General features: G+C 39.1%; 1 protein-coding gene across 5 annotated transcripts in view; it reads left to right on the top strand.

Moving 5' to 3' along the window:
• SLC38A9 (solute carrier family 38 member 9) overlaps positions 1-18,023 on the top strand; it is a 49,758-nt gene extending 31,735 nt beyond the window's left edge. For all 5 annotated transcript variants that reach the window (XM_074570299.1, XM_074570298.1, XM_074570300.1 and 2 more), the window contains 4 exons: positions 5,257-5,370; positions 6,682-6,830; positions 13,433-13,522; positions 15,225-18,023. In XM_074570299.1, coding sequence (XP_074426400.1) covers positions 5,257-5,370; positions 6,682-6,830; positions 13,433-13,522; positions 15,225-15,390 — 519 coding nt within the window. In that variant the 3' untranslated portion in view covers positions 15,391-18,023. The remainder of the gene's footprint in view (positions 1-5,256; positions 5,371-6,681; positions 6,831-13,432; positions 13,523-15,224) is intronic.
• The last annotated feature ends 203 nt before the right edge of the window (positions 18,024-18,226 follow it).

Raw genomic sequence — 18,226 nt, 5'->3', positions numbered from 1 at the left:
CAGGGCACCTTCAAGAGTTTTCCTGTGGATTTTCCCCTTCATTTACATCAGAGCAAGCAATCAGCTGCAAAGAGCAGCACCTGGAATCTTCTCCAGCTTGCTTTTCCTGTGTTAAGGAGGAAGAAACTGCTGCCTGCATTTGAGTCAGCTTTTCTCAATGCCCTCCCTGGAGCTTAGGTTGGGTTTCCAAGTCAGCCCTAGCATGGATCCCAAGCCCGCCACAAGACTCTTGGATTCTGGAAGAGTGTTCAAATTGCACAGAAAGAGCACCTTTAAGTATAGCAGGAAAGGTTTGTAATGGGAAACCAAATCAGTGCGCAGTTCTTCTAGAAGTTTTACTTGGCTAGAGATTTCGTTCCCTATTTGTAGCTGTACAGGAGCCTTTCACCTAGGTCTCAAAGTGCTTTCCAAATGCTAACGAAGCACGGATGCTTTTGAAGAGCTAACAGTTTTGTGATTATTTCACTAAGCTGCTGGACTAAGTGGGAGGTTTACATGCATATAGGGGTCTCAACCTGTCATTAGTCACGGTGTTGAGGGTATTTTTGCCTATGTATTTACATCAACAAGATGCTTTCTTGTATCAGTATCTCGACACCGGTATAAGGACAGTCGAATGGAGACTTCGCTGTTTCATGGATCGACCCGTTAACATGTCACTTCCATCAGAGTTCTGTGAAAAGGCACAGAACGTGGCAATCTGGAAAAGTACTGTTTTAGTTCTGAACAAAACTTGCTGAAACTAGTGGTCATAAGAACAACTTTTTGAGGGGGTGGAAAAAAGTAAGAGAAACAATAACATTCCTTTTATGGAGTCAGAAATCTAAAACAATAGCAGCTTCTATTCCGGTCACAGGCGTGTATCACCGCACAAAGCTAAAACACACATGGGGAGAAGATTCCTCTGGCTGCTATTGCAGGACAGTGGTGTGGGTGTGAGAAGAGCAGTGCACTGAAGTAAGCCAAATGTCAGCAGCACAGCCTGGAGAAGTACTGGGAGCAGAGTTCTTAGTCTGCAGTTCAAAGTTGAGCTCCCTGTTCCCATCTGCCACTGCTGCCCCCTTGTATTTATCAGTGTAAGTTCTGTGCACTGCACAATCAACCGCTTTGGAAACTTGATGGCATAGAAAACTAACCTAGCCACCAAAACGCAATTAGTTGGGTTTTTTGTTTGGGGCTTTTTCTGATTCACATCTGTTCCCTGAGCAAGTGTACAGATGCTGCAGAAGCCCAGAGCATGATCTACAGGCATGAATACACTAGTGCTCTCTCCTAATATTTGTGGACCTACCTGGGGGAAAGGCTGGGAGTGGGGAGATGGTTTTTGTGCAGGTGATAGCTGCAGAAGGCATGGAACTGTGGATGGTTCTTAATTTCTGCAGTATTGAAACACTGTTTATTCCCTGTAAACAGAGTGAGCTTCCATCGATGCTGTCCTATCATTTCTCTTTCCGGCCAAAATTATGCACAACATTATGCATCTTGGTGAAGTACTTTTTAGTCATCCTGTTAAGTGTTAGCATATGCCCTTGATGCTTGAACAGGTGAAGTCCGTTTTTATTCAGAGATCAGAGTCCTGTTGAGGTATTACAGAGGCAGCATCTCTGTTTTGAGAAGTGACCAATCTGCAATGAGGTGATCAGAAGGTACTTCTTCTGATGTGGTAATAAGCACTGATACAGGCTTCTCCATCCAAGAAACTACTCTACAAACTAGCTTTCAATATGGTACTGAGGAAAAAATTAACTATTTTCTCCATGGCATGCAAGAGGGAAAACAAGGCCTGAAAGTTGCCTGTTCTTTCCAGCATCACGTAGGAAATACCTGTAGAGCCACAGAGCCTTCACTGTGCTGTATCCAGTCCTGTGCTGCCAGTCCAGCCTGCACCTGGGTACTAGTCTGTGGGTGGGGTATAACGTCTTACACTTTCAGCGTTTTCTTTGTTAGCTCCACCTGATTTATCAGACTCATCTTTTTTGTTAGGAGGCTGGTCTCTGCCTTCGTTCTGCTGCTGGTGCCAGCCTTAGTCACCCGATTTTCTGTTCTTCTAGAGGCACATTTAATACTCTGTTCTGTGCATCTGACCAGAAAAGCTCCTGGTCATCAGTAACTGCAGCTAACATACGTTCTCCAGGTTCCACCTCAAAATCTCAATTTCAGGTGTACTTGACAAAGGCTTGGCAGGTGGCAAGCTGTGGTCCTTATGGACTGTGACCTGCATGTTAGCTTTGGTACTTCCCTTCCAGTCTGATCCCCCAAATACTTCCTTATTTCAGCCATTTTTTCTACGCTTTATTTGTAGATTATAAACTCTAGGTATGAGGACTGATGTATCCTTTATGCCTAGGTAGCTTCCACCACAGTGATGTCCATTCTGAATATAAACGTCTTAATATAAAATTTAAAATAGACAAATGCGATTATTGCTCTGTTACTTAAAATGAATCCTTTTATCTCTCTCCCTGCGTCCTTTGGTTTTATCTGGAATTATGCTGTGTAAACAGTATTTATAGTAAAGGTCTTTAGAGTGTGAACCTAAGTCTCCTGAAGAATAATGAATGAAGAGTTCCTGTTATATACACAAACACATGCGCTTGTACAAAGATAACCGTCTTACATGCAGAAGCAGATGTTTGCAAGAGAGCTGACAGATGTTTGAGAAAAAATAAATTCAAGTTTTTGTGTTGTCTTTATTTCTTGCTCTTACAGAAATCAAAATCTGGGTATTCTTTGTATGATGACAGCACCTAAGAAAAGGGTCTATTGCTATAAAAATACATTATCAAAATTATCTCAGCACTCAGTTTCAGGGCAGAGTAAAGCATACACCCTTAAGAACTGTAGGAACATGAGCTGGTTAGTATAATCAGAGGTAATACCACACCAACTATCTGCCCTTAATTCAGTGAAGTCCAAAGGAAGCAGGAAGAATTTTGTTTCAGAGTGCTTGCCCTCAAAGCTGCAAGTATTTGTCACAGCAAAAAATAGTTTTACAGTTAGTTCTAGTTCTTACACGTAGGCTGAGTACAAATAACAGCTGTGAGTTACTGTGCTGTCTTTATGCTGAGGAATACACCTAAAATACCAAATTTTAAGCAAGTGAAAAAGTTTTGTCAGATGATATGCCTTAAGAAGGTCTTGGGTGTATTTTGAAAAATTGTACAAGTCCTGTCTTCAAGAGATTAGAGTCTGTGTCTCTCTGCAAAACCACCTTACCCTGATTAGTCTCTGGATCCTGCAATTAATGGAAGTTACTCATAAATACCTGTAAGAAATCTGGATGCCCAGATTTAGTATTCCTAAAATCACTTTATAGGGTGGGCACTAGCGCTTTTGAAGATGTAGCTGTTATATAAAAACCTGTAGAGCTTCTCATGTCACTGAGGAGAAATTCTGGGAGCAATTTAAAGAAAATGCTATTGCTCAACCGCTGATGGAGGTTTGTTGTCCTTACTCAGTGACCAGTGCAGTGAGGGCAAGACTAGAGAAGCATCGTCCAGCTGCAGGTAACGGGTCAGCAGGAGGAAGAGGCTGCAGCTGGAAATGTGCGGCTGCCCTGAGGTGCACGTTAACAGCACCTTGTGGTCTGATGAGAAATATCATTGGCCTCTTGCAGGCTGATGGGAAAAAGCCATCAAAAGCACTGGTAAAATGAGCAGGAGATTCCTGTTCCCTCACTAAAAACTGTCTTCCTTCTCAACTTTTCTTGAAACTCATAATCTAGCATTTTATACTTCCCTCAGGGACTGCCTTGCCCTCGGAAGACCCCCGAAAGGCATAGGACATGCTTCTTTTGTCAAGGAGATAGCGTGAAGAAACACTTAGGGAAACATTTCCATGCATGTGAGCGAGCTTTGCCCGCGCTCAGTGAGCTGGCTGCAGGCCATGTAGTCCTAACAATTTGGTGCTGTGCCTGAGCTAATAAGACTTGCTTCTCAGTCATAGGAAAATAGGGTAATGTATTGAAGCATTACTAGTAATCCTTTTAGAAGCTGATTATTAGCAGCAGCTGAACAAATGGCTTGCAAGAGGGTAATGAATGTTTTGTAGTGTAGCATAAGCTTACACAGAATATAGTTAATAACTAGAAACAAATGGTCTGACACCTTATTTCCAAAAAAAACAATTGATGTAGAAGAATAGATCACTAAATTCATTGCTGTGAGATCATTCTAATTTCATAAAGTACTTGAGTAGATTTGCTGCTTATTTTCCAATACTAAATGTTGCTAAAAACTTCTAATTATTTTTGTGTAGTTGACAATCTTTATACATTAGATACTTTATAAATATAGTCAACATTTTCAGAAGTGAATATTGAAATTAAGGTTTAAATCCATATTTAGGTATATGTACTATAGTTAAATAAGGATTTATGACCCTAGCTTCCACACTCTCTCCTAAAAGTCTTTGACATACTTAGTGCATTTGCCTGGGCTGTTTATAGAAATTCAGTAATAAAGCAGATGATAGGCAATTGTAAATGAAAGAGTCATTATAAAATACAATGCTGAAGCTAAAGGACATATATACTTCTGTGCCTACCTATGCCTTTCTGTTTTATTTGTGTTGTATTCGTATTTTTTATTTAATGGTGTATTGGCTATGCCTACCGTTATCGTGCCATTCATACAGAAGCCAGATGTATTAGTTTCTGGTTTGGAGCCAGTGTGTGTGTGTATCATTCTTTTAGGTTTCAAAGCAGCTTCGTAAAAAATGTCCTATACATTATATCTGCAGTTGGGTAGGCTGATGTCTTTAATTGCAAGATTTTAGTCCTGACAAGAAATTTAACATACAGCATTGCTGAGCTTTCTGACTTCAACAGTTGTCTATGTGTCCCAAGGCTCTCAGTAGGAATAGGTGAATGTAAGAAAGCAGAAGGGGTTTCTTGTGTTTTTTTTTTCTTTTAATAGCTAGTGTACGTTTCTGTGTGCAGCAGTAACACGCTACATCTATTGGCACATCTGTTTCTTGATGCCTTTTCTGTATGTGGATAGATACTTAATACTTGTTTAGCTTCACTTTGAGGTATCTTCTTGCAGCTTTCTAATCTGATCCAGGACCAGATTTGAAGTCCTCATTCAAGTAATAGAAAGTAGAAGTAAAAATATAAACGTAATAATAATAAATATAGAACAGTAATAAATATAAAAATAGTAGTAATAAATGCAATAGGGATTCTCGCATGAGGTTTTTACTTTGCCTGTTTTGGTGTGTCACTGGTGGCCAAAATAAGATTTTGTTTTTCCACAGGTGAGAGACCTCTCTATTGCATACTTCCTGGTGGGATTAACGTATCTGTATGTTGGAGTGATAATTTTTGCATCTTTTCCTTCTCCACCACTATCCAAAGAATGCATTGAACAGGTGAGATATTTTACAGTGGTATATATTTGTCCTTGATCTTTTAGTAAATATGTATTAAAAAAAATTAGAACTGCTGCTGCTTCTTGCTTCATGACTCACCCTGGCAGATGCACCTGTCCTTGACTCTGGGCAGTCGGCTAATGCTTCACGGGCACTACCACCAGCAGATGAGTAATGCTTGTGTTATCTCATTTATATTCATGTCTGGTTGCCAGTAGTTCTGTAATAAACAAACGTTTAATAAAGACTCTGTGGATATGATGAAGGAAGGACCAAAGTCAACAAGGGAATACTTGAAGCTTTAATTTCTTTAGTTTCTTTAGTCCTGAAAAGTTCATGTTTAGTTGTGTGTGCAGTGACCGATCCCACTCATTGGGACTGGTTCCAGGTACTCCAGAAAAAAAAAATTGAATGCGAATGCAAGCTCATTTAGATAGGAGTCCTTGCTATGGGTAGGTTTGGAGGCTAACACTATGGTGAGCCTTGCCAGCAGAGTTCTTCAGATAATAGTACCACATGAAACACCCTGAGAAGGCTATTAAATGCTTATCTGCTTATGGGCAAGGCTGATTCCCACACCCTAAATTACTTCAAAGATAGGAGTTATCAGTTGGTGATCCATTTTATGCCATGTGTTCTATGTCTCTTGCATAATATTTAGCAGTAAAGCAGCATTTAAAGGCTTCCCCTGACTGTAGGTTAGTTAGAACTGGTACCACTATTTAACCATGAAATGATTTTTTGAAACAACTTTGTGGGGTGAAATACACAGTTAAATAATGTATGTCAAGTTATTTTCTTCCCATTTATTTTCTGTAGTTATTCTAAGTACTTATGAAGCCATTTGTATATTTCCATGATACTTAAGAGTCTTATACTACTTTTTCAGATGTTCCCACTTGTAGTATACGATCCTTTCCTCATTTGTGTATGATCCAGTTTTACTGATTAAATAACTGTTTTTAATACCTAGATATGATATGACAGGTAATAGGAGCATATGAATCCATCTGCCTAAAAAATTGTGTGGCCCTTCCACAGCCTTGATTATTTGAGGATGTTCAGAACACTAGACATTAATTCCATCTTTAATACTAACATACATCAGCCCTGTAATATTTAAAAATCGGTTGGTATTTGGTGGCAAGGCAATTGTAGAAGAGGGAGAGCGTATTTCATGTTGTGAAGTTCATTTAGCAATTGTACTTGCTTAGCTTTTATCCCTTTCTTTTTTGCATACAACTATTAAAAATCAGCATATACATATAATCAAGCCACCATTGGTAAGTGTAATATTATTCCTATGTTTAGAATTTTCTAGATAACTTTCCCAGCGATGACATCATGTCATTTGTTGCAAGAATATTCCTGCTCTTCCAGATGATGACTGTGTACCCACTGTTGGGCTACCTGGCACGAGTACAGCTGTTAAGACAGTTTTTTGGAAATGCTTACCCAAGGTAAGGAGCCTGCTCCTTGACAGGAGCTTGGCACCCTTTGCTTAACTGGCCTTCTGTTGTCAGAAATTTGGCTGAGCTTTTGGGGATTTCCTTTGCTGCATTAGGTGCATTTCAAAAGCTAATTTCACAATGGTTGTAGAGTCAGGGGGTGAATAAGCATGCGAAATACACTTGCCTGCAGATCAGGACTGCTAGAGCTTGGCAGAGCAGAAGGGGGGGGTTTCTTTTGTTCTAGCCCTTCATTTTGTCAATAAACAGAGGAATTTTGTCAACACAGTTCCTTTGTGTTATGCATTTATATGACAAAAGAAAAGTTGTACAGGAAAAAATATTTGTTCAGAAATATTTCATCAAGCAGTCTTTAAGCTGTGAAGGGCGTACACTCTGGATATTGATCTTTCAGGGTGACATATCTGTTTTGATTGTGCATAATTAGTAATCATCCATCTGTTTTTAAACATAGCTAAGTGAGTTGTTAGTTGTGTTATCTAGGCTGCTTCTATGCTTATAAAAATAGCATTTTCACATGCTAATTTCAGAGATGAGCCACACCCCTGCATTTGTACACTGTCTGAACTCCAGGGAAGAGCTGATCCAGATTTCAATTTTAGTTTGGGGTTTTTTTTTTTGAAGATAAAACCTAGGACATTTCTATTTAGAGTGTTGTCTGGATTTGTCGCAGCAGAGAAGCTGGCATTTATCTTTGAGTTTCTTATTTTATATTGTGAATTACTGTTGATGAAGGAAAGGAAAAAATATCCCAGGAAGAAATGTGTATTTCCTCTGTGGCACGAGCAGTAGCATACAGGTCTGGGAAGACGTTGTTCCAAGTTTCAGGTTTCTTCTGGGTCCCAAAATAGGTATGAGAAGGTCTAGAAATTGGATGCCTAAAATTAGGCAGTGAAATAAGCGCCTGCTTTTTTTGGTGCTAAATTGTACGCCATTCAACGTTGAGGAGATTTTTAAGAACTGCTGCAAGTTACTATTGGAAACAAGGCCATTGATTTAAGTGCTAAACATGGATTTCACAGCCACTGGAAAATAGCCACGTCCTTTATATTGTGTGGATGTGCCTCTTCCCATCTCCTCCCTCCTGTTACTCCCTGACCAGAATGGTTTTCATTTCCCTCATGCCCTCTACTAGAACCTACAGCTTCATACAAGTCTCTTCTCAGGTTAATTCCAGCTTGCTGTTTTAAGCCTTCATGGTATGACGAATGTGATGATGCAAATACTTGCTTGGTTCTTGTCGCCAGGATGTCCTGTGGGTAGCTTCACTCACTTTTTTTTCCCCCAAGACTCCTTATAGGGAGGTATTTAAAGTTTCTGAGAAGTCAAAAATGGTTTCTAGGAAGCCACTTAAATTGCTCCAACCTATAGTGATAAGGTAGTCCTTTCTGGCTGGCTGCGTCTCCCTCTCTAGTATCCCAGGTATCTCAAATATAGCAGAAAAATCACTCAGCTAACCTCCAGGCTCTGGCTTCTGTGCATTTACAACCAGGAAGGTCAACCCTTGATTTTTCTATGCAGCGGGGACTAACTGAAGACTCCTAGCAAGCACAGGACCTGTCTCTGGGAGGACAGTAAACATTTACTACTTGGTTGTGAAATATATATTTGATGACTGGTTCTCACCTGTAGCTAAAGCTGATGATGGTCTTTTAGCAGCACTGTGCCTATGTCACCTTTCTAGGAAAAATTTCAGTGTTCTGAGTTTTTTCCCAGAACTGCTTTTGTATGGGAGCATTTTACAAATATAAAGAAGTAGCTCTTACTGACACAAACTGATGTCTCACTGGAGAGCTTGATCCACACTGAAGAACCTACCTGGAAATATCAAGTTCCATGGCTTTTGTGTAGGAGAATGAGCACTCTACTAGTGCTTGTGTATGCTTGGCTTCTTTTATCAAAATCTTTAATGTGCAGGGCTAACCGTTCTCAGGCAAAGACTCGAGATGTGTGCATAAGGTGTATATATGGAGGGGAATATTCCAGTCACTTGGCTGGAGAAAATTTCAGCGTAAGCAAAAGGATGAAGCAGGAAAAAAAGGGCAGAACAGAAAGCGGAATTCTGTGCTGTTCCTCTAGAAGAATTAAAAAAAAAAAAACAACAAGCAAACCCAAAACAAACCCACAGTTTAAAATCTTGTATTTTTGTGACTGATTCAGTATGCTTACACGATTTTCCTGCCTTTTCCTATTTTTATTTTCAGGTTGTGGAAGTGGGGTTTAGGGGAGTGCACTGATGGTATATCCGTCCGTTTATACAGCACATTGGGTAGTGTGGTCAATTCATGCTGATTGAGGATCTCTCTTGGCGACCTAGCCTTGTTTAACCCTGTCAGTCATTGTGCTGAATCGTGTGTATTTCCTAGGTGCATCCTTCCTATATTAAATTTCCTTTGCAGCTGAGAGAATAAGTTTACCTTCTGTCTGTAATTGTCCAATTACTTCTTTTTTTACAAAAAAAACCCATCCACCTCCTCCTTTGGTCTAAGCACCCACTGTAAATTTTCCTACCTTCATTTTTAAGCCCTGGGTTGTTCCATATGGATGTGCTGCAGCTTTCACATGAACTGGAAGCTCCTTGATATTAAAGCTAGGCTTCTTCATATGAGCAATTGATTGCAGATGTGGATACCTGCTGCTGCTATGTGTGCTAGTGTGCAGACTACAACATAGAAAGTGATGTACTGGGATGAAACCCAAGGAACTGTTCATTCTCTTCTCCCTGGTGTTGTAAAGAAAGGCCAAAATGTCGTGTATTGGGAAATTAACTTTCTTTTCTAAAGTGAGATGTGTTTGCAATGGCATCATTTAAAGGGTGACTTAGGGCCAGAGGCATGTGGTTTATCTGCTGTTTCTTACGTGACTCTGGATCTTCTTATGTGTACAGAAAGCTGATTTTGTTATTGTTGCTGGCTCTTGGCTACAGTGATATTTGTGACAGAGAATTCCCTTGATTAATTAGATGCCACGCATTAAATGCTTTGTACAGTCACCTGATCAGTTTTTAAAACTTCTTAACATCTTTCCTGTTCTGAGAGGTTAAATAAGCTGATGGACAGAAATCACTTGGCTTTCCTCACAGATTGTCCTCCCTTTACTCCATGGTAGCCCAGCAGACCTGCCAGTTCTCCCACAGATGTGTGTCTTCTGATGCAATGAAACACATTTCTGCTGTTTGCATGCATGTTTAGTTATCCGCTCTTCACCTAACCTCTGTCTTGCTTCTTAACTGCTGTGATTCATGGTCTTTTGACCAATGTCAGTTGAGTGAGATTTCCAGGAAAAAAACTACATGTTTAGATACAGTAACTTTCAAAAGTTCTTACTTAGATGGTTTGCTTTTTTTCCTCGCTTTCCTCTTTTCCTTATTGTATGTGTCCACCCTGTGACTCCAGGCTGAGTCCAGCACTTCTAATTTCCTTGCACCTGAGCAGAGGGGATTTAAAATCTGTCTTTAAATGTCCCCTGCCCTAGGGTTTGGTTTCATAGTTTTCAACGTGATTCTTACTTTGAGGATGCTGAAGTTAATTAGATATATGTGGTCACTGTCATTCAGTGGCTTAACTGTAACTGCTGCTTCCACAGAAGAGGTGGTAGAGCAAGCCCTCTAGCACTCTTCTGCCACACCAGGTTGTTTCTCAACTCTGTCAATCTGAAAAATTAACCTTGCAATGGGGGGGAAAAAGTAAAACTTAGGGGAAAGCTTGATTGTATTTTTTTTCACCTCTCTCTACTATTGTTTTTGTGGGACTGAGGGACTTTTTGCAGGTGAGCAATAGAAAAGAGCTAGAGTCTTCATCTGCCCAACCGAGAATGTTGAGTCTGAGAACAGAACATAAAGGCGGGAGAGCCACGTGCCGCGGGTGTGCCTCTTTTGCGTGTTCCAGCCTCCTCGAGGCAATCCAGCCTGTGCCTGAGAGCAGCATCCCTCATCAGGCTGCGCAGGTGGACAGTCCAGCCCTGCCATGGGCCACCCAACTCCGCTGCCATTGACCACGAGGAGGAAAGTTACGTTGCTTAGAAAACAGCCGTGTGCCAGCAGGGTGGTTAGGTAAAAAGGGGCCGAATCTTTTCTGATCTCTAACATCACATAAACACTTTTCTTCCAATAGTCATAATAAGCAGAAATGGTACAGTTACACCCCTCAAAAATACTGTTTTTCTGACTGCCCTTTTGCAATGTGCGGTGACCGTTAATTGTACCGTTGGCCAGCGTCAGGCTAACACTGAGCAATTTGGAACTTGTTAAAGTATCACGGGCTGTGTGAAATGCTTGTCTCTTCTGGAGCACACCTGCATGAAATTTACAGTCTTATGAAAAATAATGTCTCAAATAATACAGCAACTAGCGGCCCTAGATATTAGATTCATCTTTATTCAGAAGGGTAGTTCTTTTCTAAATGATAACGCCATGAAGAATGAGGCTTTTTCTTTTTTTTGTAGCTGAGATGCACTATAAATATCTGCCTAGGTAAGAGAAAGGTTTTGCGGGTTAAACACCTGTGATCCACTAACATGGTTATAACTCAAAGGCAGAAGAAGGAGCAGTGATGTTCCAGGAGAGAAGTACAGTTAACCTTTTGTCCTGAAACAGATGGATTTAAATCCTTTTCAGACTTTTTGATTTTGTATTGTTCTTGAGGATCCTGCTTAATTGTAACAATTGAAACTGCAAAGCACTACTCCGCAAGTAATGAATTGTTTTGGAGGCTCCAGCATTTTGAGACCATTGTTTTCAATTGAGCCAAAACACATTCCCGCCCCCCCAACCCCAGATCAAGAAGTTGAAAAATGCATCATTTCACAGCAAACGCACACACGCACCACTTTGCTTTTGAAGTTACAAGAAGCCAGCGTTTACTTTTTAAAAAGCAACAACTTTGAACTACCAAATCACTTATTCTATTTTAAAGCATGCCAGAATGAAGTACTTCAGAGTTTTTTCATGTTTTCTACAAAAATATTCTGAACTGACCCAAATTTGCAAAATATTTTTGAATTACTAAACCTGTACTCTTTTTAATCCCTCTCAAAAATTAATCTCTGCAAAAATAGAATGAAGAAGTGCCGTTATTTTCTGTCTTCATAAAACTTTGGCTTCAATTATGCTGTCTGACAGAAAGATTCACAGTCTGAGAGAGGAAGTAATTTTTAATGGCAAACACTTTTTTGTGAACAGTTTAGTCAATTTGCTTTCCTTAGCAATATTAGAGAAGCAGTAAACATTTTGTCCTTCTTTCCCTAATAATTCTGATTCTTGGGATTTTATTTTTTATTCTGGGGTTTTTACCAGGTTTATATCCAGTTATGGTTTTGTTAAAGTTTCAGCTGCTGTATTCGCACTGTTATCTTCGGTCCCTGAGGTACATCTCTTGCACCACTGTTAAAAAGTCGTGTACAAAACTAAAGGTATTATTTCTGTCTTTTTGACATCAATTTTTAAGAGCAAACGTTAGAAATAGTCCAGATCCTAAATTATTCCTTTGTGTTTAAATTACCTCCATTCCCCTAAGCTTTAATAAGACTACTCTATGTCTCTACTCTTTCTTCCAAACTTGGAAACTGGCAGCCAGCCTTTTAGCCATGGAAGTGGTCGCTTCTTGTTAGTTAGTGACATCCTCCATAATGCAGATGCTTTCTGCAGTTGAGAAAAAGTAGCATTCGCTTACTGATTTTGTTTATTTTAAGAAATCAGATCCTCCAGAAGAATAAACAAAATCTGTAAGTGTATGCATGTTTCCTCTGTGTGAATTTACTTCCCTTCACAGAAACAGCTGCGTGACCAAAATATCACAGTTTTTTATTATATTTCCTGACTTTACCTTATGTTAAAATATGCCAACATTTTATATTCTCTAAAGAAAAGTGATACTCTCCTGAGTCCCAGCTCTGTGCATAACTACATGAGTTTGTCTGATGCATTAAAAGCTGCTTTTGCAGAACAGAAAATCACATTTTGTTTTCATCTTAACGCTAAAAGGAAAGCAACAGGAAATTATTTGTAAAAACGAATTCAACACAGAATTCCAGCATAAACAGTGTGCAGGTCATACATTAAATGACATCCAACATTCTATATGTTTGTTCTCGATCAAAATGCATTAAAGTTCAAGTTTTAAAGTGTTGTTTGTCCCCTAGTATTCTATGTAATGTTTTCCTCTCAATGCATCTTTTAATTTCTTCTGGTTTCCATTAGTTCACTTTGAGCAATTCAGATCATTCTCTGAACAAGCTAATTCTTTCTTGTGGGAATTAAGTTATACCGTATTGTTTCTTTGGTATTTGAATATCCATCTGAAATACTTGAGTGCTGAGTACCACGTATGGCGTTTTTCAGAAGAACTGCCAAATTACACATACTTACTCCTTAAGAATATTTTGAGTCAAAACACTAGGTATTTAGGAGTTTGGCACTCTGAATATTCAGTAGATGTTATGTTTGCTGTGAAATTAATTAGCTTTAACAGAGCAAGTCATGCAAGTGGAAACACCATCCATGTACCAGTTAAATGTTAGTGTAAATGAAGGATAATGGTGGTATTTTGTAATAAATACGGCATAGATTTTAACACTCTTTCCTCACTTTCCTGTAGCGTTTTCCACGTGCTGGTCCTGAACATAGCAATTGTTGGAGCTGGAGTGGCAATGGCGAGATTTTATCCGAATATAGGAGGTATCATAAGGTGAGTGTTGGTTGCACAGTGAACGTGCCTGTGGTGTTGCTGCATGTTTGCCTCTTCACGCTGAAAAGGAACAGTGTGAGTGCAGGTAATTGTATCTTTCTATTTTGTGAGGCTTACACCTTTTTAAGTTGTAAACAATGATTTAGAAGTATAACCAATCAGCTCTGTTAAAGTTCTGACAAGCAGCTATATGTAATTGTGCCTCTGAGGTGACTGGGATGATTCCCCGAGTTTCACTGGAGCTGTATCTGAGGCCCTTGTAACTACACACGTGAAAGAATATGGTGTCATTAGAAAAGTTGCTCTGTTATTGTGTGGCTTCTCCCAAGTTTTTGGTTTGTGTTAAGACTATTCCAAGCTGTTCTGAAAGTCCATAATAAAAATCCAAGAAAGCAAGTTACTTCAAAGGGAAAAGTAACATAAAAGTTGTACTTTTAAATTATATCTTAAACTTACCATGTTAATAAACACCTATGATTTCTCTAATTGAGAAAGATTAGAGGAAATAATCTGATGAGTTTTATTTTCTACATTTGACACCCCCATATGTGTGATTGTTGTCATTCATTCCTAGTTTGCATCTTTCCTACAGCAACCAGGAGAGGGAGGTGTTTAAAAATATAGAAATATGCAATTTTAAAACCAGAATGACAGGCTTGGGTCTGACTAGAGTAGCAAAATAACTTACTTTTGCTCAGTGACTGATCTTTGAGGTTTTTTCCATTTCCTTTTTTTTTCTACCTCTCCTATTAGTGAAAGTGATATACGTGGTCTGGTTATTAATTCCAAATAAATATAATGCAGTAGATTTCTGTGTTTGCAAACTGATCCTGACCTCTGCTAATGTGTGCGTACTGTGCATAGTAATGAAGCATTTTGAGCAGTAAATTTCCAGCTGATAAATCGTATATACAGTCTAACTTAAGTATTTGCTTGTTTTGTGTTGCAGATGGTTACTCTGTATTATGAAGCTTCCTCTGTTTAAACCGAATGTCCAAATATTTGGAATAAAATATGGTTTTAGTTAATAATGCACATTTGGCTGCAGTATAGCTTAGTAGGTTTTGGTAAGCAAGGGAGTGGTTAGAAAAAGAACAGTTAAGTGTTTCACTTACTGTGCTTACCTCCGTGTTAGCAGGAGAGCACGTTGATCATTTCATGTCTGGAGAATGGTTTGCTAGGAGCTCATTAAATAAATCCAAATAAAAAAGTTGCAGATCGAGGAGCATTTCTATGCTTACATGCTTTAACATGTGCCCTCAGGTGGCTGGGGTGCAATGAGATGTGCAGTTCTGACAGTAAAGGATGCCTAGCAAAGGATGCACTGTCCAGTCTTTTTCTGTGGCATGTTGGCAAATCTCTTTAGATAATAGAAACATCAAGTCAAAGATAGGAATTGGTCCCCAGAAACGTCTGGGCATGTGACTGAACGGCCAGAGGCATGTCAGAGAGCAGGTACAGGGGAGCAGGGGGCTGAGCAGCACAGAGGAGGATAATTAAATGCCAGTGAAGGAGGTGATGGACAGCAAGGAACAGAAACTGATGTTTAGCAACTGCAGATAGTCATTGTTCAGCCAGGCTGTTCATTTGTTTGAGGGGGGGAAAATGACAACAAGAAATAAGAGTTAACACAAAGCATTCTTTTTTTTTTTTCCCCTTTTTTTTCTTCTTTTCTTCTTCCCCTCTCCCTCCCTTTCCTCAGATACTCTGGAGCAACTTGTGGTCTGGCCTTTGTATTCGTGTATCCATCCCTCATCTACGTGATCTCCCAGCATCGTGCTGGGCAGCTGACGTGGCCAGCATTGATCATTCACATCTTTATAATCCTCCTTGGACTGGCTAATCTGATTGCACAATTCCTATTGTGAAAACTCCCCCTTCTCTCTGTGGCTGTCACAAGTGGTACTCTGATATTTGGCAACAGCCTTGAGCAACACTGTCACGCGTGAGAATGAACAGTCCTCAATATGATCTTCTTGAGAAAAGCTGCACCTTTGAAACAAATTCAAACCACATCTTTCAGGAGCTTGACAGGGAACCCATTTTGCTCCTCTAAAAACACAATTTTATGAGAAGTGAAAAAGTTCAGATTTGAGTAAGATAGTTCTTCTGGTTTTGTTGAACCTACATCAAAGATTAACAAAGTTCAGATATTTTGATTTTTTACAGCACACATCTCAAAACACACAACTTTCAGCCTCAGGCCGTGGAACTCCTCTCCAAAGGAACTGACCTTACCTTTATTAACAAACACGCTTTCACAATATTGTTCAATGACTGTTTGAAATGCTTTTTTGTTGCAGTTATTTCCCTGTTTTATTTGGAAAATGAAGAAATTATTGTCTTTTGTTTGGGTTTTTTTTTAGGTTAATTTATAGTCATTTGGGTCAAAATGCATTCTTAATTTTGAATATGCTATTAAATTGTTTTGGCAATATTTTTCCTCTAGGAAATTCCAACTAAGAGAAACAATAACCTCATGTCTCAGTGTTTTGTTCAGAACCAATATGTACACAAGTTATTTGTGATCTTACAATGAAAAAAGTCAGGAGGACAGAAAAAAATTAGAACAAGACAATTAAAATTAGAATTCCAGGCTTGACCTCACTTCAACTCTGTTAACTGGGCTATTATGTGTTGTGGAGTTGTCTTGTCAGGAGTTGCATGTGGTTTTGTGGATGCATGTTGGACACAAATGTTCATCGCAGGCTCGCTCCCTCCCTTGTAGGGTCGGACTCTAGTGGTCTCTCACTACGCTTGTCCACTGCATTACTCTAGACATTTTAGATGTGAGCAGGGACACAAAGCTGGCACTCTTCAAAATTGTGGACTTAATGAACTAAGTTAAGTTTCAGATAATTCCAAACAGAAGCTGGAAGAATCTGGGAAGAGTTTTATTGTGGTTTTTTTTTTTTTAACTTATTGTTTAGTAACTTAAGAGGGTTTACATGTGTAAGCACACAGACACCTTCCCTCACCTACTGTGAGTCTGAGTCTTAACCCAAAACATGCAGTAATTAAGTTGCCAGGCACTGGTGGAATGTCATCTTTTGTGGTTGGAGAGGGAGTAAAAACTTCTCTTTGTACAGAATTTCAGTGCATTAAAATAATCAACAAATGTAGAATAATTGAAAGAGGACTCTGAGCAATGCTAAATTCCAAAGTAAGTAAAAGAGGAAAAAAGTTGGGAGTGATGCAGTATTTGTGAATTAGGAGTTAAGTTGGGAAAAATAATTGCATTGCAGGGTAAGAGTTTGTGTTTTCATTAGAAAGACAATGAAAAGCATAACCTAGATAATCTACCATGCTTCTCTGGCAAATGATGCGAATTTTTGTAGTAATGAAATAAATCCATTTGTTTGAGTTAGGCTCTTCAAACTGTGTAAAGGACACTGACTTGCATAAGTGTTCGTTCATTTGTATGAAATACAGGATCATATGGATTTGGAATATTATCTGCAGGATAGAACAATTATTTCAGATTCTCACTTTTTTTCTTGTGAAACTTTTTGTGCCTTTAAATCAGAATTGGAGAATACATCCATCATCTGTTCTGTCTTAGAGAGAAGTATTTGCCCCATCCTGGTAATTTTCCCCATGTATACTCTTACCTTCCACTGCTTGGTTTCCTTATTCTCTAGGGCACATCTGTCCACCCTTTTCACCGCCTAACACTGAGCCTATCTTGCAGCGCTGACACCACTAGCACTGGCCAACGCACCTGCTTTTTTGGGACTGGGTCTGACATCTCCCATAAAATACTACTTTGGATGTCTAAGTAGTCATCACTGCATGTAACTTGATGGCTGCATTCTCAGTGGTGTATTTGACCAGTTAAACCCGGCTTTTTGTTTTGTTTTGTTTTTACTTTCCAACAAACTTCCTTCTAACAAATTTTACGAATTTACAGTTCCACAACTTTAGCATGTTGCTAAACCCTCCACAGCTATTTGATACAGAAGAGGAGTACTTGAACACCAAAAGGAAAGGACAAAAGATGCAGGCTGTCAAGCATCATTGACTCATTCACATTAAGCTCTTGTGCTTACTTATTGTAGGTTCAGTGCTTAATTTAGGTGCAAACCCTGATGAGTGCAGGTACTTCAATTTTATTATGTCCTTCCATGTTCCATCTGGATATGATTCCATGAGTTAAATCCTTGTCGTTGAAGCAGATAGTAAAATGCCCACTGATTTTAGCAGAATTAAATTCCATTAGGATCTAGTAGTTCAACAGAAATTCCCAAGAAAGACAAAGTTCACGGTGAAGTGTCTTAATTACATCTTCTGTCTGTTTGTCTCCTTTCCAGTTGTGCAATGTAGAATGATCTGAGTTAATATTTAGAAGGAAATTATTCTGTACATTTCCAAAAGCCTGGTTTAGCTGTGGGTTACAGAGAGAGGTTCTTGCTGCACTGTTTGTTTTTACAGGCCTTTAACAGGCTTGTTTGGAATCATAAACTGATAAGTATTAAAGTGATACCACATATTTCATTGCACTACATTTTCTTATGAGAAAGTTTTATTCTACTGCATGCAGTTGAGATATTCACAAGTGTCAGAAGTAAGTTAGGAGTGTGTAAGTAGAGTGGCATTTTCAGGGGTTTCTTTCTTTGTCAACGGACAACATCCTGAGTTAAGTAGTATTTTAAAATGTAACAGCAACTTAAATGGTCTAAAAGACCAGAAGTAGATTGCAGAGTC

The sequence above is a fragment of the Larus michahellis genome, chromosome Z (assembly GCF_964199755.1).
Source record: "Larus michahellis chromosome Z, bLarMic1.1, whole genome shotgun sequence".
Taxonomy (NCBI): Eukaryota; Metazoa; Chordata; class Aves; order Charadriiformes; family Laridae; genus Larus; species Larus michahellis.
The sequence above is the reverse complement of the archived record's forward strand: the minus strand, read 5'-3'. Positions and strand labels throughout refer to the sequence as shown.